At 38.9% G+C, this 24,085-nt stretch overlaps 1 protein-coding gene and 1 pseudogene across 1 annotated transcript in view; one reads left to right on the top strand and one right to left on the bottom strand.

Moving 5' to 3' along the window:
- Positions 1–225: 225 nt before the first annotated feature.
- Orc2 (origin recognition complex subunit 2) overlaps positions 226–24,085 on the bottom strand; it is a 60,281-nt gene continuing 36,421 nt past the window's right edge. Inside the window, exons 7-9 of the mRNA XM_083136448.1 lie at positions 16,922–17,165; positions 6,236–6,469; positions 226–506 (exon numbers count right to left, since the gene is read on the bottom strand). Of these exons, the coding sequence (XP_082992574.1) occupies positions 304–506; positions 6,236–6,469; positions 16,922–17,165 (681 nt within the window). The 3' untranslated portion in view covers positions 226–303. The remainder of the gene's footprint in view (positions 507–6,235; positions 6,470–16,921; positions 17,166–24,085) is intronic.
- LOC145999721 (innexin inx1 pseudogene) lies at positions 10,031–10,632 on the top strand (annotated as a pseudogene).

Genomic DNA, 24,085 nt, shown 5'->3' with positions numbered 1-24,085 from the left:
TTTTTTTTACATAAAAATCATGATTTAGATCCACCCTGGTATTACAGGACCAAAGATTCCCACTTTCATTGCTGGTGACTGTACATATATGTCCCTTAAATTGGAAGCATTTCTTTCCTCAAAAGCTAAAGCAATAATTAAGATGAGCCTTACAATTTATGGCATCTTGTATTCAAAGATATAAGGTTTTCATGGAAGTTTGTAAGGCAAAGTAAATACGCTGACTATATATGATACATAATTATTTATAGAACAAAGGTACAAAAAATAAACACCTGCCTTTTTGGTGGGGAAAAATTCCTATTATTTTTCTTCGTGTTGATTCAAGAACTCTTGCAGTGTAGAATCATCTACTGGAATCACTAGGTTTTCACCTCCATCGTAGCCTCGACGTGACTTGACAAGCTTGTGATCTATGAACTCTGTCAACTGTGCCCGGAGAGCCTGGTCTGAACTCACTAAGAAGGCATCTCTAGTTTTGCGATACAGATCGTGGAAGGGCAATCCTGTGAAATAAAATAAAATAATGAAGCAGTGATCAGAATGCTACATTTTAAAAGTACCTTCGATACAGCTACATTTACCAAAAAGTAGTTTGTTACGCTACTCCTGTGCGCTACTTGCCACTTCGCTACTTTGGCAAAAAAAAAAAAAAAAAACTATTTAAATATTCAAAAGAAGCCCTCAAGAGTTGTAGTTAGGTAAAGTTCAGTTTTATTATCATGATAACAGTCATTTGATATATTTTGATAGCAGTGTTACCATCTATGACTTGTTTTTACTAATTTTTGAGAATGAAAAGATGCACCAGTGGCCTATCAACTCCAATTTGATATCTGATAATCAAAATTAGGATGCAACCCAAATTACTGTTTAAAATTGTACATGAATATAATTTGATAGAATTACTTATGTTTATATATCTACATAACTTTTTGTCAGGAATAATTATTTTATTTTTAATACACTAATACGGAGGCAGTATTTTAAAGGAAAAATGTTAATGGCTTCCACGACAAGTAACCAAATGAGAAGCAGTAAAAGACTAAGGTATTTATACTTTTTGCTGAGGAACAAAATAAACATATCACACTACACAGCTACATGGCAACATTTAAAACACTGTTAATACACACAATGCAGCTAGAAATTTTGTAGCTAGCTACAGTAGTGCACTATAGATCGACCACAAGGAAAAAAACCTTGGGACGAGAAGTCCCCGCGCAACTTTCCCTTCTTCCCTCCACCTCGGGCCATAAGGAAGCATGGTGAACTCTCCCCCTCCCCTACTCGCGGGGGTACGGTGCACATGACTCGCGGGTCTGCGCAGGTTGTTTTGCTCGTGGTTCCACTATACTTCCCACTACTGTAATTAAGCATATGAAATGGTAGAAATGCAGCAGATTAAACTAACACGAGTTAATCGTTAATGAATGATAAAGCATTTTTATATCCAAAGAAAAGTCCAAAAAGCAGGCTTGGAGAACGATCTTGTCAGAAGTGATGTTACCTTTTGCAGTTCAAAAGTGCCAATTAAACAAGCATTCGAGTCTGCAGCTCCACTTGTTTGAAATCATACAAGTCTAAAGCCAGTTCTTGGTTGTAGTTTTTCTATAGTTTAAGGTAAAGGTAAAGTTCCCCATGCATATAGCACCGTGCCATGATGGCACATTTAGGGGATGTGGGGGTAGAGCCCCACACATTCTTGATCTCGGCCCACCTTTATCCCCTCCCCCAAGGCACCTGCTTATTTGAGACGGCAAACACCAGAGCCACTTTATGCGAGGACATGTCCAGAAATTTTCTGACCTTAGATCACACCCACCTGGAACTCCTGACTAGACAACCTCTCTTTTGTAGCGTGGAAATGTAAAAAATAAGAACTTTTTAAAATGATATGTGATTTCTATCTTTATAACATGGGAAAAAACAATGTGCTCTTAGTTTTATCTACTGATCATGTTAGGTGCTCCAATCGAAGTGTAATTCGAAAGATTCTCGCTTCTAGTCCAAGGCCGTAAACTGCAAGACCATTCTCGAAGGATGTTTGCTTCAAGTGCGGTCTTGCACCTTTTGGACATGGCCACTGGACTCCTGATGGTACAGTCTCTTAGACACTTCTGGATTGTAGCACTCCCATTAATGAAATCATTACAACCCAGAAATGTCAGTGATTTTTATTTTATTATTATTTAGCATCGTTTTTCTGCCACATTTGGCTAATTGTGATGATGATGAGTGATGAAGCGACATTCACAAAGAACACCCATGCCCAGGACAGAATTCAAACCTTGGACCCCTGGCATCATAGCATGCTATGCTAACCACTCTGTAACGGAGGCTGGCTGCAACAAGTGTCAGTGAATGGTCAATGGGATATACAGAGCATTCCCAGACATTCGCTACAAGACTCGGCGGCAAGCGGCCCGGCATCAGCGCTTGTCTTTCCCGGCGAACGGGTCCGCGACAGTTGCTCGAGTCTGCTATTAAAATTACAGTTTTCATATTGCATACTAACCTTGACTACAGAAGGTGTTGAAAATGATGTCCCTCTGCTGCAACACATGCCTGGCATCTCCGAAGGAAATTGACATTTACATGTGCAAGTCTACTGTAATTCTCCCAATTTCTCATACAATACTCTCTTTTAACTCACGGATGGTGTACGGATTGTCTTTGTATACTTTCTTTTTTAGATTTCCCTATTTTTCTTTCCACTTTTATTCAGAACTGACCCTGTTACTCTAAACGTTTTTACGAGGTTTAATATTGTGGTCCTATGTGGAATGGGAACACCAGGAAATTTCGTTGCAAAACGTTGTCGTATTTCTCCACAATTCCTCTTTCCGAAGTAACACTCAACAAGATAAATCCTTTGTTGTAATGTAAACTTTTGTGGTGCCATATTAAGCCACAATCTTGTACACACGGACATGACACAACACAACACAACTTCCGAGGTCTGCAATGTCAACAGAAAGGGAAAGAGAGTGAAAAAGAAACAGACTCTAGCGTGAGACTGTCGCGGACCCGTTCACCAGGAAAGACAAGAGCTGATGCCGGGCCGCTTGCCGCCGAGTCTCGTAGCAAATGTCAGGGAATGCTCTGTAGAATGAAATAATATCAAGCAAAAACAGAGGGCATTAGAATTGTAATGTTCTTTAAAATTGGCGAAACAGGGCAGATTGTGTTTTCTGATGAGTTACACGAGTTTGTTGTCTTTGTAGATTTCGTATTTTTGTTACTTAGTGCCACGTTTCGACCATTCTGGCTAATTATGATGATTAACTTTTTGAATTTTCTTTTTTTTTGGGAGGGGATTATAAATTTTACCTCCCTTGAAAGGCCGCCTGCCATTTGGAAGAAAAACGAACTCGGATTTTACATTCAATCTTGAACGACCGACCATAGCAAAATGTCATAAAATTTCCCTCGGTTTTACATTTTCCTAAATGTTGTTTTATCAACTTGGTCTCCTGAAAATCATAGAATTGAGGTTCCACTGTAGTTCTCCTGCTACAGGTTTTTTTTTCATACATGACTGCACATTCCACAAACGTGCACCTGGAAACATCCCGTCCATGGAAACTAACATCCACTAAAGATAAAACAAATTGTACACGTTGATCATGCACCAAGTAACATCTTGATATCTTTATATTCAAGCCAATTCTAATACAGCTGCACAGGTCTTGCATGGCATGCAACATCAAAACCAGTTTCACTGTGTTTTACCTTTGAGAGGTTCACAGCTAAACACACATTTTTCCTATCAAAAGCAGTTCCACCTAGGTACTGTGGGGAAGACATACTAAATCAGGGTGGCTACTCACCAGGAATTCTGGGAATTCGGCGTGAATTATTGGCTCTGGCAATTATGCGTGAATTCTGCTTGAATTTTTCTCTGGAGACGTGAAAAATTGCAACTTTTATAAATCCAAATCCTATTGAATTTATACATATTTATAAATGCCCTGAGGCACAGTTTAGTTTTTATTTTCATCCAGGAAGGAAAATAAAACAGAATTCTCTCAACCCGTTTACTTTGTTAGTGTCTTTTGCAGAACAGTGTTGGACAAATGGAAGATAAGATATCTTGAAGATGATTAGGTAAATTTTAGTCTGACATTCTTATACAATTAACAATTTTTCGTAGATTAGAATAGAAACTGTATCATTTGTGACTTGTGTTTGTAGATGTATTTCAAGTTTTAGTATGTGAAGTAGCAATGTAAACTCCTAAATAAACTAAATATTTTAAATATATATACCATTTAATTGATTGGAATTAGAACTTTCGGATATGTTGGAATCACACAGACCCTTTATATTCTTAATATATTTGTGTGTGTATGCATGTGGGTGGTGAGAGGCGGTAATACGTAAGTTGAAATAGAGAAAACAAGTGCTTGTAGCCATGCATGTTTTTGAAAATTCGCCTTGAAAACCGGGAATTATACTTCAATTTTATCGTGGTCCTAGAATAGCCACCCTGTAAATCTTTCCTGGAAGCTCTACATCATTCACTGCCCTGCCTTCGTCCGTCGACAAAATTTCGACCTGCTAGTGTTGCCAACTAAGGTGGTATGCCTCTAAACTGGCACTTTTTCACTTAACCAACATATTGCCAGTACCAAACCTATCAAATGCTGCACATGACCCACATTGGTCGCAAATGACAAATAACATGGCATCAGTCATCAGATGTCTAATTATGACCATTCAATAATTTCTCTCATATCATTCTCACACAAAAGTACCATTCTGAAAAAAAAATTAATGCTGACTTCCACTATTTATTAATTTATAGTATTTTCTGTGTAGAGTAGACTGATAATGTCAAGTATTGAAAAAAGATATCAATGGATGAGATTTTATAATGCAGAAATCCCAGTGTCAATATATTTTATGGTTTTCATGTTAAAGGCACTTTGCGTTGCACGATTTTTGAAACACCCTGTAGTAGGTAACCACACTGTAATTAGCCAAAGACAATTTTTTTTTAAATCCAAATTCAACTGTGAACGGTGGCTCTGTGAACGATTTTGATTTGATTTGATTTGATTGGAAATTAAAATTTTGGGAGCGTCAGCACTTAGGCTATTTTGCTCCCGTCACATGATACGGGGGCCAGCCCCTAACCATTACAAATAACAACTCTAACGTTGCATAACAAAAAAAAAAAAAAAAAAAAAAAAAAAAAAATGTTCTGACTTCTGTTAAAATCTGAGGCTGTAAAGGGGCACTCAGCACACATAAGGACAAAAGAACAGGACAATACAAACAAAATTATACTGGCCATCGGGCCAGTCGCCAGAGCCTCGTTAGTCAGTCCAGGGTGCACTAACGTGGAAGTGAGGTTGACATTTGGGTGTACTACGTGAAAGGTCACCCCTTACACCCCGCTCTGTGAACGAGTGTGTGAAATGGTAAATGTTGCTACTTAGGACATGCCACTAAAAAAGTGTCCGTGGCATGCATGCCGTGGGTTGGCCTTCCCTGGTATATACTATTTGTGTGTTACACCTCAAAAGCCTCCCGAATCTCATTTTCAGTATAAATCTTCATCATTTCAGGAAGAAGAAGAAAAAAATATTACTCCAAAGTGGAAAGATATTACCATATTTCACAGCATAATAATCACAGATTTTATGTCATTTTTTTTAAATGGGGTGTAACATTATGTGAAGCTCTTTTAAAAAAGATATTGTGCCAGTATTACCAGTACTTAAATATAATTTATTACTAGGCAAACTGTCTTCTGTACAAGGTAAGGATGCTCATGAATATATGTCAAAATTGAATCCAAATCAATGCACATCATTTCTTCATGACAGTTTATTGAAATTTTTTCTGGACAAAAAAAAGTTAACACATCAATTGTTACTGATTTGTGCATTATAGTCAAAATATGACACTTGAGAAAATTTTCAACAGTGTTCCAAATTACGGACTTAACAAAATTGAACCTTCTGTGTCCGACACTCCTGCATTGCTACCATTGGTTTTGTTATCTGATGCGCAGACATAATGAAAGGTTAAAAAAAACAATTTTTGGACTGAAAATACAGTGTGTGATGATTATGAGGTGAAGTACGGTATTACTTATTCATCACTAATGTTATGTTAACTGTAAGCATCCATGCTGGTTGCAGAGATGAACGAACACCTCTCAAAGCTTCAAAACGGATAAAGGTAGTGAAAGAGGGGGTGGTGGAAATTAGTATGTACTTACCGACATAGTTGCCGTCATCCTTATTCTCCAACTGGTACTTCACCATGATGAGGAATATTCCCTTTGCGTTGGCAGTGAGGGACTGGAACACATGGTTGAGCGATGAGAATACTAGAGACCCCGTTTGGTGGACGAGCATGGAGTTTTCGTACGAAGTTTCCTCGGTATAAGGCAGGAACGTTGTCACGTCGAACCAGCAGAAATTGAATTTACTCAGCTTCGATTGGTTCCATACTGTTTGAAAGAGATGTTCAATAATAGTTGAGAAAGATAAAAAATTATATTTCTTAAAAAGGCAATATTGTTATAAATTAATACTCCAGTTTTATAATAACAATACAATCACCAACAGCATACAAGATGAACTCATGTGGACCCTAGTGGTAACATCAACTGCAGAGAACTGAGCAAAATTGAGTCCACACAACACCATCATGGGCTTCTCCTCTATGCGATAGCAATGGTGATTATTTTAAAATTGTGAATGAAACAAAACTGTGATTTCATACTATGGGAATGAGACATGCGGTAATAGATAATTAACCCATCCGCTTACCTAGTCGTCAAATCGACAGCCTGACTGGACGTTCGCTTCCCGTACCTAGTCGTCGAATCGACGGGTTCCTGATTTTCATCATGTAGTTCCTTTTTCATTCAATAGATGGCAGAGGTTATATGATCTTTCAAATCTATGACATGTATGTTTGTGCTGCTAAGTTTTTCATACCATTTCAAGCGTGTTTTGTTCAGTAGTTTCTCATGTAAACAAACCTTCATTTATTACGTCTTGCAAACATGTTGCATAAGAATGTTGTAGATGATTCTGCGATTGAAAAGTTGCTTTTCGATAGCGATGAAGAGAAATGTGGATTTTGGAAGGGGAGATGTACACGGGGGTTTATTTTATGTTATTGAAATTGAAGAATGTAGTGAAAGTGAGGAAGAGGTGGCTGTGGCAGGAAAAATATAAAAGGTTGAGGAATGGAAATGGAATGCAAAGATGTGTGTGATCAAATTTATTAGGTGAGTTTCTAATTATCTTTCAAGTAAACTGCATATGTGCATACTTATTACTGTAATTCCACTTCAATATATAAAATTTTCACGTAAATTGCTTGGATAGTTTAAACAATATTTGACATCTTGTCTTGCTGTGCAACCTTCACGGGAGATAGCCAAATTTAAATGGTATTTCATGGCAAAAAAATTGGCATTTAAATGGTAAGCGGATGGGTTAAGGTACTCACGTTTTCTGCAAAGCTGTTAATAGAAAATAATGTAAAACAACTTCGCGGAAAACGTGAGTACCTTAATTAAAACTGTGATGTGAATCGTATATCAATGTAAGGACAAGATTTCAGAGAATACATGTATGTATTACACATACCTTACAGAGTATACGGTGAATAATAACTGGAGAAAGAAAACTGTGCATTTCTGAAGGAAAGTGAGTCACTATGGTTCCAAATCTCAAGTGGAGTGATGCCACCCATTGGCTACTGTTCCCGACTGGATGACAGCTAGGAGATGTATTTGAATTCTTGTTCTGTTAAGAATAATAGAAACACTGCATTCTATAATGTGTATTTGTTTGGTGCTGCCAACTGGTGGCTGAGTGTAGAACTTATCAATGTTGGTGAGTAGTATGTGTGGAAAATCACGGAGTATTCTCTGTTATCAGTCTCGACTGCATGGACGTTGATTTTTCTTGTTCGTTTTTTTCTGTCTGTAATATTCTTGTACACTAAACACAATATATGCTAGTGCTTGAAATTGATACTTTGACTATTTCTTCAAATAACTTTAACATGTTCCAATTATTCTTTACATAATGTATGTGTATGCATAGATGTATTCTCCAAAATCTCATCTTTACACTGATATATGATACGCATCAAAATATAATTTCATGACTAACTAACTAACTCTCTAGCCTTCTTAAACCCGAAGGTTCATGGTGCAGCAACACATGCCTTCAATCTGTCCCTATCCTGAGCAACATCTATCTTTTCCATCCCTACCACTTTTCATTAGGTCCATCTCAACATTATTCCTCTATCTTCGTCTTGGCCTTCCTACAGGTCTCTTATCAGGTTTCCCAACAAAAATCCTGTAAACTCTTCTTTCTTCTCCCATTCGTGCTACATGGTCTGCCCACCTAACTCTTCTTGATTTAATCATTCTAACATCTGGACATGACTGCAGTCACAATTTTAAAAGTTGCCCCTTCCAACAGATTTTCCAATGCTATCACATAGGGAAAAAACTACGACAGGTTTGTTTGGATTCAACCTTGCACCGTGTCCATTAAGATTTTACTGTTACAACAGTCTTTTTGGTAACGTCTCATGCTCACATCAGTCTACTGCCACATGAGGGATGACTTTTGATGCAGATGTCCAATTTCTCTCTGAAAGCACAGCAGTATCAACTATGTTAGTGAGGCAGATGAGTTATAGGAGTTGCTGATTGTGTGTGATACTCAGTATACTATATAACGAAAAAGTACTCTAGTGAAATTGGACTAAGTGCAATTGGAAGGAGCACAAAAATTTGCTACAAGATGAAATAAAATTTGAGGATATTTGCACCCACTTCCCTCATTATGGGAATGTGGCTTTCGAGAGTGAATTTGATAAGTGTGTTCTAGTATAAAAAAACTTAATATCAACATAATTAGTGAAAGTCTTCTGCTGCATAGTTAAATGGTTAGCACCACATCTTGAAATGGAAATTTTCACAAAATGGAATGCTAGTACCTAGTCTTACCATAAATACTGTCACAAAGTTTTAAGTAAATTGACACAAAATGCTGAGAGATATTTTAATATCCTAATAACATTACTGAAATGGATGCATGACAAATCAAAATCACAAATCATTATTCAAAATGGCCACGCTTAGCACGCACACATTCCGTAAGTCTTTGTGGCCACGCATCAATTGAATTACAACACATCGACTGGAAGATGAGCAACTGCCTTCAGAAGAGACCGCTTTAAACTTTCAATATTGGGATGTCTCTTCTTACAAGCCATCTCCTGAAGCTTGGACCACAATTTGTAGTCCAAAGGCTATAGGTCCAGACTTGCAGAAGGCCAATCCGAAGTGGAAACTAAGTCTGGTACATTTGCCTCCAGCCACTGCTGTGTTGTTCGGGCCCCAAATGTTGGGGCTGAATCCTGCTAGAAGCTCCAGTTCTGACCATGGAAGAGTGTGTTGTTGAGATTCTTGACTAGTCTCTCAAGCACTGTCTGCTGGTACACGTTGGCTGATGTTTTTACCCCTTTTTCACAGAAATGGAGCGTGCCCTCATAGCAAATGTTCCAGACTTCATTTCCACTTCGAATTGTCCTTCTGCAAGTTCGGACCTATAGCCTTTGGACTACAAATTGTGGTCCAAGCTTCAGGAGATGGCTTGTAAGAAGAGACATCCCAATATTGAAAGTTTAAAGCGGTCGGTCTCTTCTTAAGGCAGTTTCTCATTTTCCAGTCGATGTGTTGCATAATTCAATTGATGCGTGGCCACAAAGACTTACGGAATGTGTGCGTGCTAAGGGTGGCCATTATGAATATTGATTTGTCATGCATCCATTTCAGGAATTTTATTAGGATATTAAAATATCTCTCAGCATTTTGTGTCAATTTAATTAAAACTTTGTGACAGTATTTGTGGTAAGACTAGATATTTTTTTGGCTCCCGTTACTACAGCGATGAGATTAACCACTTGTGAAATGGAAGTGCTTGATTTCAATTAATAATACTTAACATTAAAATATTTACATGAACATAAAATTATGTAAAATACATTGGTCAAGCATGTCAAGCAACACAATATGTATGCAATAAGATACTGGGTGTGCGAGCGCATGTGCTTGGTAAACATCATCGGACAACTGTATCTGAAGGACCACTTCTTCGACGGGAGTTCTTCAATTACAGCCTCAGGGTCGTCTCATTCTCAGAACAATCTCAGGAGATTATGGACCCAATGATTTATCTGTTCCCACAAGTGACCAAGTGCACGTTCCATAATTATGGTGATTCGGGTACGATACACAAGCATGACTCTCTCTCCGTTCTCCAACTCAACATAGTCAACGAAAAGACCTACATCTTCCTCTGGTTATGGTTCATCATCCTGGCCACCTTGCTGTCCCTTTTGATAGTGTACAGAGCCACCATACTCGCCCTTCTCTCCCTCAGACCGCACTTGCTTCATGCCAAGAACTGCATGGTTCCTCATGAAGTAGATGAAGCCATATCGAGAAAAACCGAAGTTGGTGATTGATGGATTCTGTACATGTTAGGTAGAAGCCTTGACCCCCTTATCTACAGGGAGGTGGTGGGTGAACTAGCCAAGAAGATAGAAACAGCCGCCAGCAATGTGCCGTGAAACATCTAGGATTTTTACAATATATATAAAATATATTTTTCAAGATTTATTTATATATATATATATATATATATATATTAAGAAAAGGGAACCAAGTTTTTTTAAAAAGTTGCTCATGTTTCGCAAATCCACCTGCGTGTGGAAGATTGTTATAAGATAACATAATAAGCATTCATTGGAATCTCTGTGATGTTATAGGAGTTTATAACAATGTATTTGATAAAAAGTATTAAATGCATACCAGCAGAGATGGATCTGCATGTTGTAAAATATCGTTTCAAAAGTTGCACAACCATAATTTCTATTGCACATGTCATAAAATTTGCATAAAGATAGATTTACCAGGTTTGTTGCATTATGAGTACTTTCTCGGCATTACACAGAAGTTCAAGTTTCACTTTAAACTGTAGGTCCAGTCCCAATTAGCCTGTTCAGTATAATAAAGTGGACTTAGAAATTTGACAACTTTTTTGCATCATGAAACTTCAGGGCAGAGATATTTTTTTTCAGAATGCTATTTTCTTGAGGAAAAAAGTGTAGGAATATATTTTTGGGTCGAAATTCGCGGTTTCGTGGTTTGTGACCAATTGTTGTAATGTGCAACATTTAATGGGTTTAGGAATGGTGATTTTATGGGGGGGGGGGGGGGGGAAGTGCATGGAGAAGGCTGATGTTCTCGATCTCAGCCACACTGTGGTCAGCATTATGTTCCGCCGTCTTTACCACAGAGCAGTGTTTTGCAGGAACATTCTCGAAACATCCCACCCAAGATCACTCACCCTTAAGATCGAATCCAACTTTCACAAGTGGCTTGCAAGAGGTGTTGCTGCAACAAAACACACACCATCCACTCCTGCATATATCAAGTAAGTATGCATGTATATATGCCCGGCACCTCCACCATGTTACGATTAGGCTGTTCATTGGCTTAAACTGCTTGGTTGCGGAGGATATGTATATGAGGAACAGAATAATTTAAGTTTATCGCCCTTAACCAATATTTAATAGAGACTATACAAGCAAGTGAGAAGATGACCATGCACGAGCCCGTAAGATATTTAAACACTGATAATGATAAACCCAAAGTGCCACCTCTGTACCTGGTTTCTTTCGATGTTCCTTGGCTGAGTCATGATGCGGTGCTGTGTCGGTCCATTGAAGGTGTCCTCAGTGGGTTTGCCCAAACCTCTTAAGCTGACCGACTTAACACTATCACTCGCAACACACTTTGCACTTAACTCTCTCGATCAAGACTCTCCCAGCGACCACTTGTCACCCGGGGACTGCCAGCGTTTTTCATTATACAGCAATTTTTTCTGGCTCGTGACACTTCTATCTTACACACGTGCTTTTACCTGCACCACTTATGGTCTTGAAGAGATAAAGGGGAGGGGAGGGGCAGGGACCATCCAGGGGCACCAGGGGGAGTATTGGGACCTAATTTTATTTTGGGCATTGGCTGCCGGTGTCACGGGCTCCTCTGTAAAATAAAATAGGAATAGCGATACCCGTCAAGAGGGCACTAGGTCCAGGATCAAACGATACAGCAACACCACCCGAGCTGTAGCTGGGAATTGGGAAGCCAATCGGTGTCCCCTGTGTAGGGACAGTAGGTCAACAAGGAAGGTCCTGGTACTCCTAGTCGAGCTGGGCAGGTAGAACCTGAGTATCTATTAGCCGTGGCAATTGGACCAGGTAGGATAGGTTGCTGCTAGGCTCTTCTTCTTTCTTCTCCCTCCTTCCTTCTGGAATGGCTGCTAGGCTCCTGGCTGGGAGGCATTTTCCCTTGGATGTTAACTAGTTAACATCTGGGATACAACTGAGCTCTCATCCTCGCTACGCTGAATTTATACTTGAGGTGGCACATGGGCAGCGAAAATCCTAAGTCTACGCGTTGCCAACTCACTTTTCGTTTAATGTGTTTGAACCTCCACATTGGGAATTAACATGTTTATATATTCTAAAAAATCACTAACACAAAAGTTACCAAAAGCAAGGGGCAATACGAACTTAACACTTCATGTGCTTTGATCTGTCCAAAGCTTTTGATTCAGTGGATCACCATTATTTACTGCATAAATTAGCTAACAGATTTAATATAACTGGAAACACGTTAAAAATAGTGAAAGACTATCTAAGAAATAGACAACAACGTGTTATACTTCCTGGAACTAATTCTAACTGGCTTCCTGTTATATCTGGTGTGCCGCAAGGAAGCATTCTTGGCCCTCTGTTATTTGTATTATATCTGGATGATCTCACAGACCTCTCTAATTCCCCCATCTCAAGCATAATTCTAATGTTCACTGATGATTGCAAGATTATGAGAGAAATAAAACAGCCATCAGACGTGCAACTTCTCCAAAATGACATAAATAGATTCTCCAAATGGTGTAAGCGATGGAAACTGTCCACAAACCCTTCGAAATGCTCTTACATAACAATTTCATTGAAGCAAAACATTCTTGAAGGTAATTATACACACACCGACATTACTCTAGCAAAAGAAGCACAACACCGAGATCTAGGTATCCTCATAGATTCTAAACTAACTTTCGATAATCACATATCAACCATCACAAAAAAGGCAATGCGTATGCTAGGCTTACTTTACAGATTCACCGAAATCCATAACCCGAAAACACTTTCTATTTATTTCAAAACTTTTGTGTCCCCCATTCTAGAATACTGTTCACCCATCTGGAACATGGCTGCCCCTTCTCATACCTCCAAGATCGAGAGTGTTCTCAGCTTTTTCCTCTCCATCGTTCGATATAGAGTGCCGGCCCTGAGACACCTACCTAAGAGATATCTGCTTGTACACTTAAACATAAATACTCCAGAATCACGTAGATACGTTGCAGATATGAAATTACTACACAAGATCATTAATGGAAACCTAAGATGCAGCATCCCTCTACATGAACTCTCCCTCAGAGTGCCCAGACACAAAACACGGAGCAAGGAAACTTTTCACACTGCAACTCCAAGACTCTCACTCGTTCAACGTTCACTATTTCATAGGCTACCAAATCAGTTCAATGTCATATAAAACCAAACCGATATATTCAGTTCATATCCATCTTTTATCACCAACATAGAAAAAATTGTATATAAGTAATGCTTTTGTGAAACACATCTGTTTACCTTGGAACTGTCTTGACTTGTTTATGTTTATATTTATATTTTGTTTATTTTATTTTATCTTGTTTCGTGTGTTCATTTTAACACTAGTGTACTGTTTTACTGTTGTTTCTTTCCGGTTTAAAATGGCTTCTGCTGTACTGGAAATTTCAATAAATAAATAAATAAATAAATAAATAATGCAATGTACAATAAATTACAGGGTGGCTCAATAAGTCACTTAACACCCCCAGTACAAGGCCACTGCGGCATGGAACGTGAAAATGGTGATGACCAATCGTTGCCTGGCCAAGGGGAAACCACATTGACGTCACTCGCATGGTCGGCAGCTATCTTGAAATCAACTTCAGAAATTTAAATGGGAAGGGGGTCATGCGACATATCAAAATGGGCTAGAATTTCACCAGGAAAACAACTGTGACATTTGTTTTCACCTAACTTTAATTTTGCAGTTAACAATACCACAAAGTTATAACACATGCTCAACATGACGTCCCTCTTGCGCAACACACACGTGTAATCGTCTCTCCCATGACCTTACCACATTCTGAAGAACCTCAGGAGTTATTGCAGTACAGGCATCCACAATGCGTGTGCGCAAGTGGGCCAGATCCCTGATTTTCGTAGCATACACCATGGCTTTCAGGTGTCCACAGAGGTAAAAGTCCAATGGTGTCAGGTCAGGTGAGCATGCAGGCCATTCCACAGTCCCTCGGTGACCAATCCAGTGGTGAGGGAATTGTTGCTCCAGGTACTGACTGACAATCATCCCATAGTGCGGTGGAGCACCATCTTGCTGGAACGATTCAGGATAGCTCCCATCCTCGGAGAGTAAGGATGGTAAGGTCTGCTCCCGTAGCAGAAGCAAGTAGCCCTCAATGAAAAATGGACCAGCAAGTCGGGAACCCCAAGTACCACACACCACACCATTAGCTTCCCGCCTCCTGTCACCTTGGTGGGATCTGTCCAATGTGGATTTCCGGGTGACCAGTACCGCAGATTTTGCTTATTCACCTCCCAGACACATAAAAATTAGGCTCATCACTGAACAGAATCTTGCTACCGACAGCAGGGTCACATTGCAGTTGTGCTATAGCCCACTCACAAAACTGCAAACGCCTGTCTGGATCGTCCTCACTAAGGTGCCGCTGCAGCTGTATCTTACAAATGCCAGTGGTGGTCACGTACAATCCTTTGAATTGAACCCCTGCTGACACCGATTTCCAGCACCAGTCTCCGTATGCTACGGGTTGGGGACTTTGCAAATGATGCCAACACCGCTACAGCAGTACCCTCATCCGTGGCTGCTTTCGGATGTCCATGTCGCGGCTTGTCGCCCACAGATCCAGTACCTTGAAACTTGGCCAGCAACTGGCTGATGGCCACATGTGACACCGGTTGTTTTGTAGGATTGTGGTTATTGAAATCTGCGGCAATGTCAAGCGTACTTCTCTCCCCTGACATCAATATGAAGGCAATCCGTTCCTCACGTGTTAGTGGCATTTTCGTTCAGATCAGTGAAAAAGGAAATGTGCTAGTCTTGACACGATCAATTCACATCATCACTCTTTTAAACTTTTATGTAAAGACAAAACACAATCGTAATTCCCATGTCAACCAATACTACAAGATATGTACATACCGGTAAGTCAATATCCGGACATTTTCAGTGATTGGTAAAAACAATAAATACCACATAATCACATACTAACGATAATTTGAACAATAAACATTTAAGCGAAAAGGAAAAGACGTGTCACTCTTCCATGCGGGAATCGCCCTTAAATTGAAAGTTAGATGAAAACAAATGTCTCAGTTGTTTTCCTGGTGAAATTCTAGCCCATTTTGATATGTCGCACGACCCCCTTCCCATTTAAATTTTTGAAGTTGATTTCAAGATGGCGGACATCAAGAAGGCTGCCGACCATGCGGGTGACATCAATGTGATTCCCCCTTGGCCAGGCAACGATTGGTATCACCATTTTCACGTTCCATGCCGCAGTGGCCTTGTACTGGGGGTGTTAAGTGACTTATTGAACCACCCTGTACAAGTTTAGAATGAAATAGGGAAGCCTCGCAGGACTTAATACCATTAAACATTCTGTTTGTAACACATTAACATTTTAAAATAAGTTTTTACAAGCCATGCAGGACTTGATTTAAACAAAACCAAAACATCAAACTTATAGTACTTGTAACGACTACAGGCACATTACAAAAATAATAAATAATAAAAAAAACAACTTATAATTTAAAAACTACAAGATCCGAAGTTCATCTATGTTCTTTTTAAAGGATAGCATAACCACTTTTTGTAGATGCAAAATAATATAATAGTTATTGTTAGTGGTTTATATTTTTCCTGCAATGTCTCATCCCGGTTTCCCAGAACATCTTCAAGCTTACACGAAGATAAACACACAGACGTGTAGAGTGAGTAGCCACTAAAATAAATATTATATTATTTTGCATCTAGATCCAAAGTTCAATGTGCAAAGTGAATGGTTATGACATCATGAACTCTCAACAAAAATTGGTGGTAAAACTTGCCATCTCAAAAGGGATAGATACACTCCATGCAGACAGTTTTCAACATAAGGAAAAAAGTAACATGCAGGGTGGGTTTAATGGTGTATTTTGGAAACACCCCCCTCCCTGCAGGGGGAACAAGAGGTACCTCAAAGTTCTTTAAATGGGAAAAGGGATCAAGTGGCATTTGTCGGAAACGTAATTTCAAGCAAGTTTTATGGGAAACATTTTTGATACATACATCCTTTATGGGCACTCCACAACATTTTGCCTCCAAACTATTCTTTTTGTTAGAGCTTTTGTAAATTTTTTACACAAAATTGTGTCCAATATATGTTTTTCATTGGAACTATACTACAGCAATTTACAAATGAGTTATGCTTTGCATTATTCATAATTTCACATGAGTTAATTACTGTATTTAATCACAAAATAAATTTCTTGCCACAATATTACAGCAAAAATAATGAAAATTATACATTTTAAATAAGTTTTAGGGTATTGAGACTCTGTGAAAATGTTGCGTGGCATACACTGTAAGATGCTCGGTTTCAGGAAAAGTATCGGCAGTTATTGACACATCAGCTTAGCCCTAAACATAACATAAATTACTTACCTAGTGGAGAGTTGATATGGTCAACTGAAGCTATCAGGTGTACATTTTGAATTGAGGACAGCTGTGCCAATATAGACTGCGCTTTCTCATTCCTCAACATGGGCCCATCAATGTTATGAACAATCAGAAATATCTCTGCATCTGCACTATTTTCAAATTCAAACTCTATGGTATCCATGCACTCCAAAAGGTTTCCAGGTACATTTTTCAAACAGAGGATTTCTTCAGCAATGACTTGAAGGACCTGAAAAAACGCATGTACGCTTGAATTAAACAGCTATTTATGTTCATGGCATAAACATGGTTAAAATCTACGTTGAAAAAAATAACAAAGTATTGATTGTGAAAACTCCCATTCATCTGCCTTGCCCACCACATTCATCGGATTGAATGTTGTTCCATTTATTTCTCAACCAGGAAAAAGTGATCAGTGGAATGAAATCACCAATGCCATAAATGGCTATTTCAAAGAACACAAATTGTTCAATCAAATTAAATTGCTAAACTAACTGCAAGATATAATAGGAAAATTCCACGAAAAGTGGTCCTACTCCACACAATTAACAAAATGAATTCATTTGAAAATTATCATTTTTAATTGCATTAATATTAAGCTTCACAGGGGGTCCGGATAGTTTGCCACCAGACTTTTTGTCACCAAAATCGTAAAAGCAGACATTTTGACACCAACAAAGCAGACGTATTGCCAGCAAAGCCGAAGTAAAAACAACTGTAATGACTGCCTACCGGTAGAAATAGGGAGCCACCACATCATGGAGGCAACAGTGCGTCCAGAAACCAGTTGGGCAACAAAACAAGACAAGACAAATCAAAAAAATTACCGCAAATCCACGACTAGCTATACATACAACCTCAACTGGCTCCTTGTAACACACACATATGTAGGTGATATGAGTAGGTAAATCGAGATGCAAACACAATCATTATTATTTCCATCATTTTAATTTATATTAGTTTGGCTAACTGATGCATGAAACAAAACTGATACTATAAACATATTTATAAATTTATACACACGGTCATAATCAAAATTAGAATTGAAGAATTAAAATATTTGGTCAGTTAAATAAATGCATGCAGTATGCGTACTACACTACTATTTTGCACATTACCTTGTCTACCGATGCACATTAGAGAAGAAAAATATATACACAAGCACGCACTGAGTTAGTTCATCGTTGGGACCCAGTCTTCTGATATGGTCCTGATGACACGTTTGAAGAGATATGGAGAGGGAAGGAGATAATGGATGAAACTATAGTAGTCCTTCAGTCATTCGACGTTTAGTAGCTAGAACCACTGGTGGGTTCTTTGGTCGTTTCCGGTTCAGTTCACTAAAGTGAGCTTGATCACTGTACAAGTTGTTCATCAGGCATCTTAACGTTGGACTCAGCGTCACCGAACAATTCGTACTTGACGGACGGTGTTTCAATATTTGCCCGTTCACGCATCTGAGAGTCAACAAATCAGCACTGCACACATAGTTCGTACTTGGCACTGTTTTAACACCTGACCGTTCACATGCCCAAGCGTCAACAGATCAGCACTGCTCACATATACGTACAAACAAGGAAGAAAAACAGAACTTTTCGTGAGCGACCACTTCGCCTCCTTAGTTCTTCGCCGTTAAAACTTAGACTGTCTGTCCCAGGACTCTCCACACTCCTGGAAACACTATTTTTCACTATTGTGCTCCCCTGACCAATCAGGAGCTTGCACTTTCTTCTTCTTTATGCACTACTGACACACTATTGACAATGAACATGGAGGGTGTGTGACCTCGCAAGTTTACAAAGTTATATATTTTACCCTTTTATTAAGTGGGCAGAAACATACCTAGGTTCGAAATTTACGAAGGTAAATAGTTTTCCATTGAGCTTAATTCTGAAGTTTACACGCAAGGAATGTTTTCGAAATGGTGACAGGCTTGTAAATATTCAAGAGACAAATATATGGTTGCACAGATGGACAGAGAAAAGGCTTGACGTGAGAATGTCTGAAAATGGAAGAGACCCCCCCCCCCCTAGAAAGGAGGGTGGGGAGCCATCTAAGATGGAAGAAAATCACTAGATTTAGAAAGTTGAAAGAGGAAAAGACAAAGTGATACCTTTACATACTTATGCTGGTGAAATTTTGACATGCCTAGCAACACGTCCAGGCGCGCATTTCGTTGAGGAGACCTAGCTCTATTGTTACATCTTTTTCAGCTTTCTAGACTGGCTGCTGCATTCTGTCCCTCAGCCGTGAAAGTCGCATGGTGGTAAATTCACGTAACTGTGACAGCACCATGCTGTGCGAAGAAGGTGGTCAAAAATAGGGGTGACGTCCATGAGAGTTCCCACGACCCACACTAACTTTCAAAAATAAGAAAAAGATAAAAAAAAAAAAACCTTGGGGTGGACGCTGGGAAAAGTCCATCACACAACATTTACATTTATAGCAAGGAAACTGTACACACAAGTGACAGCTGTATTCCCCAAAGGTGCACGTATGACATACAACTGCCTAAATGTCTTTGGACACATGGAGAAATTTCCATCCATATACCACACAGTTGATTGAGCTAAAAGTCTGAGTTGTGCTTCCGATGCAAAGGTAATAATCCTATCACTCCTTCCTTCACCATTGTCGTAGATCGGAAACTGTGAAGGATGTTCTCAGGTGGTCACTGTCCATTTTTCAGGTATAATCAACTCCTCCGCTGACTTTGGTTAATTCGGAAAGTCCTTTTGTCTCTGTCGCCGTACTCAATTTATGGATTCCATTGTCCCCATCTCTCCTCAAAAATCATCAGACACACTCCGAAGCACCTCAGCCAATATCTTCCCAGATTAGATTAGGTCTCTGGCATACCCATCTGATGCAAGAGTTTTTTGAATTCTTTTTGGTGTATTGAAACCCCTCGCACCATAGAATATCTCTGCCTTAGAGTTGTTTTAATGACTTACATTGTTTTAGCTGAACTGTATCTACAGAAGAAGGGGCCAGCTATTTATACTGTCGGAAGTGAAAGGGGAAAGGTCAGAGGTGAAAGGTGTAATGTGATGAAGTGTGATTGGCCGGTGACAAACTGTCCTCCATCATGAAACAAGCGGTGATAAATTTTGTCTGTTTTTTTTTCAAATCTGCTGGCAAAACATCCGGTGGCAAACTTTCCTACACAGACAAATGAAATCAAACTTTGCTACATTTTTGAAGTATCACACGTAACACATTTTTGTGCTTTTCATACATTCAGGCTTATGATCTCATACTCGAAGTTTCTTTCATTGTTAGTAGACACCACAAATTACTTCACAATTCCACGGAATCATTCAAGTATGAATATTTTAATCCAATCTTGATTCTAAATCCTTACATTTTATGTGTAAAATGTCATACACGTATGTCACACACACTGGAATGCACCAATACATGATCCACAGAAGGTATAACTTAGTGACAATTTATGTGAAAATTAGGGATGAACCAGGGTTTAGGGGATTCGGAGATGATAGTGGGGTTCACTACCACCAACAGGAATGGCACGATAGCTCCTTGCCAAAACTGAAAAACAATAGGATGATAAAGAGGTCATTTTGGAACACTACCCAGAGGGGGAACTGTTACTAGTGCAACATATGCATATCTCAATAACCAACTGCAATCACGTCCCAACAACGTGCAATTCTAAGTATAGGTTTTTTGTTGCAACATGACAATGCTCGACCCCGTACTGCTCATTCAACTGTTGCAACCATCCACGACCGTATTCAACATACCTCATCCCCAGTGATTTTCATATCTTTGTATCACTCAAAGAGGCAGTGGGAAGCAAGTCTTTAAGTATGATGAAGAGGTGAAGCAGGCAGTGCAAGAGTGGCTATGCTTGCAACCAATATACTTTTTTCTAGAGGTATCCCTTCACTTTCAGAGTGCTGAAATACTTGTATTGCATGACATGGAGACTACATTGAAAAATGATGTTTGTATCTTTTGTATTCAATTAACGTCAAGATAAAATAAATTTAACGTTTCCATTCGACCCTCCCCCATATTAAATTCAAGAAGTGAGGCATTGGATCAATAAATATAGTGGGTAAGTAAGGCAAATTGATATGATTTATTTTACTTCACTTTTCTGCCATTTTTGGCTAATCATAAAGATGAGGCTGAATGGTAATAAGATAAAATTGATGAAAGGACAAGGACAAACATGTAAGGACAACAGAAGTCTCACAGGGGATTATACTGGCCATTGGTCCAGACTGTACTATATGGAAGTGAGGTTGTTATTTGGGTGTCTTTTCAAAAGGTCACCCCATACACACCCTAGGTAAGGTAAAGTTTGCCGATCTTTGCGCCATGCCATAAAGGCACATTGGGAGTGCACATGCGGAGGTACAACTCCAAACATTCAGAAACCTTGACCATTTTTTCGAGGTGATATGACCAGGATCAAGCTCCAGGAATATATTAGAGATGGGTCAGATTAAACCATACTCTGTCAGCATAGCCCGATATAGACTTATCAATTTATTAGTAACATTGCCAATAATTTTACCAATCCAATATTATATAATTATCCTTCCATTGCTGACATTTCTTAATGAATATGTGTGATTCATGTTCCCAGTTTTTATAAATAAATATTTTCTTATGCAGTTTCTCTTGATGCACCATTAACATATTGCAGTCAATTTGGTTACATATGTTAATAAACAGGGTAAATAAGTTATTGACGTTCTTCATGGAACATTTGTAATTTCCTATCAGATTGGTAGAATATTGGTTAATCGTATCAGTACATTTTACATCAGAGATGGCAACCTTTTTCGAAAAATTCAAAACCGAAAAATTATTTCTTCGAAAATAAAAAAAGCATAAAAATTTGTCGAAAAATGAAAAAAGAATCCCAAAAAATGAAACATGAATTTTATTTTAGAAGAACAAAAAACAATAAAATTTTCGAAACTAAGAATTTCAAACAACTTCACAATATTCCAACTTTGTAGGAGCTTTTGCAGCCACATTGTCAATATTGTTGTAGAAATGGGAACATGGTTATAAAGCTTGTCCCAAAATGATTATTGGGGTTTCAAGTAGTTGGTATATTGCAACAGGCGAAGGTGACTGTTTATATCGTACATGTACAATAAGAACGGCTGTAGACGTTTGCTACCCTGAGCGCTTATCATTTGTTTCCCATCAGTTACAGCGGCGTAGGTGCATTACAGGATGGCGATTCCCGTGCAGAAGTCATATTGTGTCATTGAATTTGGTGATTTGTGGGGTTTCGGTCTGACCTTTAAGATGGCGGCTGGTCGCTAGTGCGTAACGTTTGCGCTCCCGAAATAACGTAAGCAACTGCAGTAAATTAACATTCTAATGGTCAAACTATTATTGTAAGGTGAGATTAATATCTGAGAAGTGCATTTGCAAATAACACGCCTTCGGTTTATTACTTTGTGCCTTGTATTGTACTATTTTCTAATTCACCGTTCAGCATGGCACTGAAGAAATCTGGAAAGAACCAGGGATCACCGAACAGCGTAAGCAGTGTTTCCAACTTCAACAACGTAGAATTCGTGAAACGTGTTTGTGAAGAAGTGAAGATTGCTGTGCAGGCACCTGAAATGATGAAAATTATGGTGGACTCGATAGTCGAGGCAGTGACAAAATCAGTGCTTCAAAGTCTGGAGGAAACATTAAACTTCAACGTTGAAGAAATGCACAGCATGAAGGATGAACTGAAGAAGAAGGATGAGGAACTCCGAGGGCTCAGGGACAAATTGGACGACTTAGAGCAGTACCAGAGGAGGAACTCCATCCGGATATTCGGTATTCCTGAAACTTCCAACGAGAATACCGATAACAAAGCAACCTCCTTGTTTGAAGACCAACTGGGCATCAAAATCCAGCATGGTGATATTTGCAGAAGCCACAGGGTAGGAGGACAGAAGAACGGAGGTAAGCCAAGAGCCATTCTTGTTAAATTTACTAGTTACCGTGCGAGAGCAAGTGTGTTTCGAAATAAACGGAAACTGAAGGGTTCTAATATCACCATCACAGAAGATCTCTGCCGCGCACGTCTCGAGCTTCTGAAACTGGCGACGAGCAAATACCATTACAAGAACTGTTGGACCCAAGATGGGAATATCGTAATAAACATTGGAAACGTGAAGCACTTCATCACTTGCAGAAAGCAATTAGATGAACTTTGAACGCTGACCGGGAAGATATGAGTGATCCATAAACTTTATCATTTTTTTAAATCTCTTTTACCTTTCATAACATAAAATTTAAATTTCACATTACTCTTATAATTTTTATTTATCGGGAACACATTTAGTCTTAAGTTGTAGCTTCTAAATGTTTAAGTTTCTCTTTTCTTTGATATATACGTGTTTTGCTTCTTTTATTATTGTTTACTACTTTCAATATTTTAATCGCAACTGCATAATTTTACAGTTTAGTTTTGTAAATGTGAGATACGTTCTTGTACATAAGCAAAGTTTAATTGTTAGTAAATCAAAAAAACATATTCATAAGTTTCTAATGATCAAAAGTACCGTTAAAAGCAAAAAACTTTTATTTGTATTTGTATTTGTAACCTCTATGCATCTGCGGATAAATGTAGTGAGTTTGCAACCTCTCTCTGCTCTGCAACCCTCCAGAAGTTACTTCTACCGTTATGCCTCCAACAGAACCTACCACCCCCCTTGAAATGAACTCCACTGGTCTAGGGCATGTCCTCCGTCACCCTCTCGCCGAGGACAAAAGAACCGGCTGCTCCCTGGGTCTCAAAATAGCAAATGTAAACGTCAGGTCATTATTCCCCAAACTTCAAGAAATATGCATAGAAATTACAGAGAAACAGATTGACATTCTTGTTATAACAGAAATGTGGTTAACTTGCAATATAACGGATAATGCATTGAAAATTCCAGGTTATGACTTAATACGCTCTGATCGCCATTACAGCATGGGTGGGGGTGTCTGCATATACGCACGGGAGGGACTAAAACTGCATCCGTTGTCTTTCGAAATCGAAGGAGAGTTTGACGTTGAGTACCTTGCAGCATGGTTGAAATAAAAAAGGAACGTCTCGGTATTTGTGCCGTATACAGGCCTAAGCGTATTCCATATACACAGTTGTCAATT

This window comes from Lepisma saccharinum, chromosome 15, assembly GCF_977018435.1.
Source record: "Lepisma saccharinum chromosome 15, izLepSacc3.1, whole genome shotgun sequence".
Taxonomy (NCBI): domain Eukaryota; kingdom Metazoa; phylum Arthropoda; class Insecta; order Zygentoma; family Lepismatidae; genus Lepisma; species Lepisma saccharinum.
The sequence above is the reverse complement of the archived record's forward strand: the minus strand, read 5'-3'. Positions and strand labels throughout refer to the sequence as shown.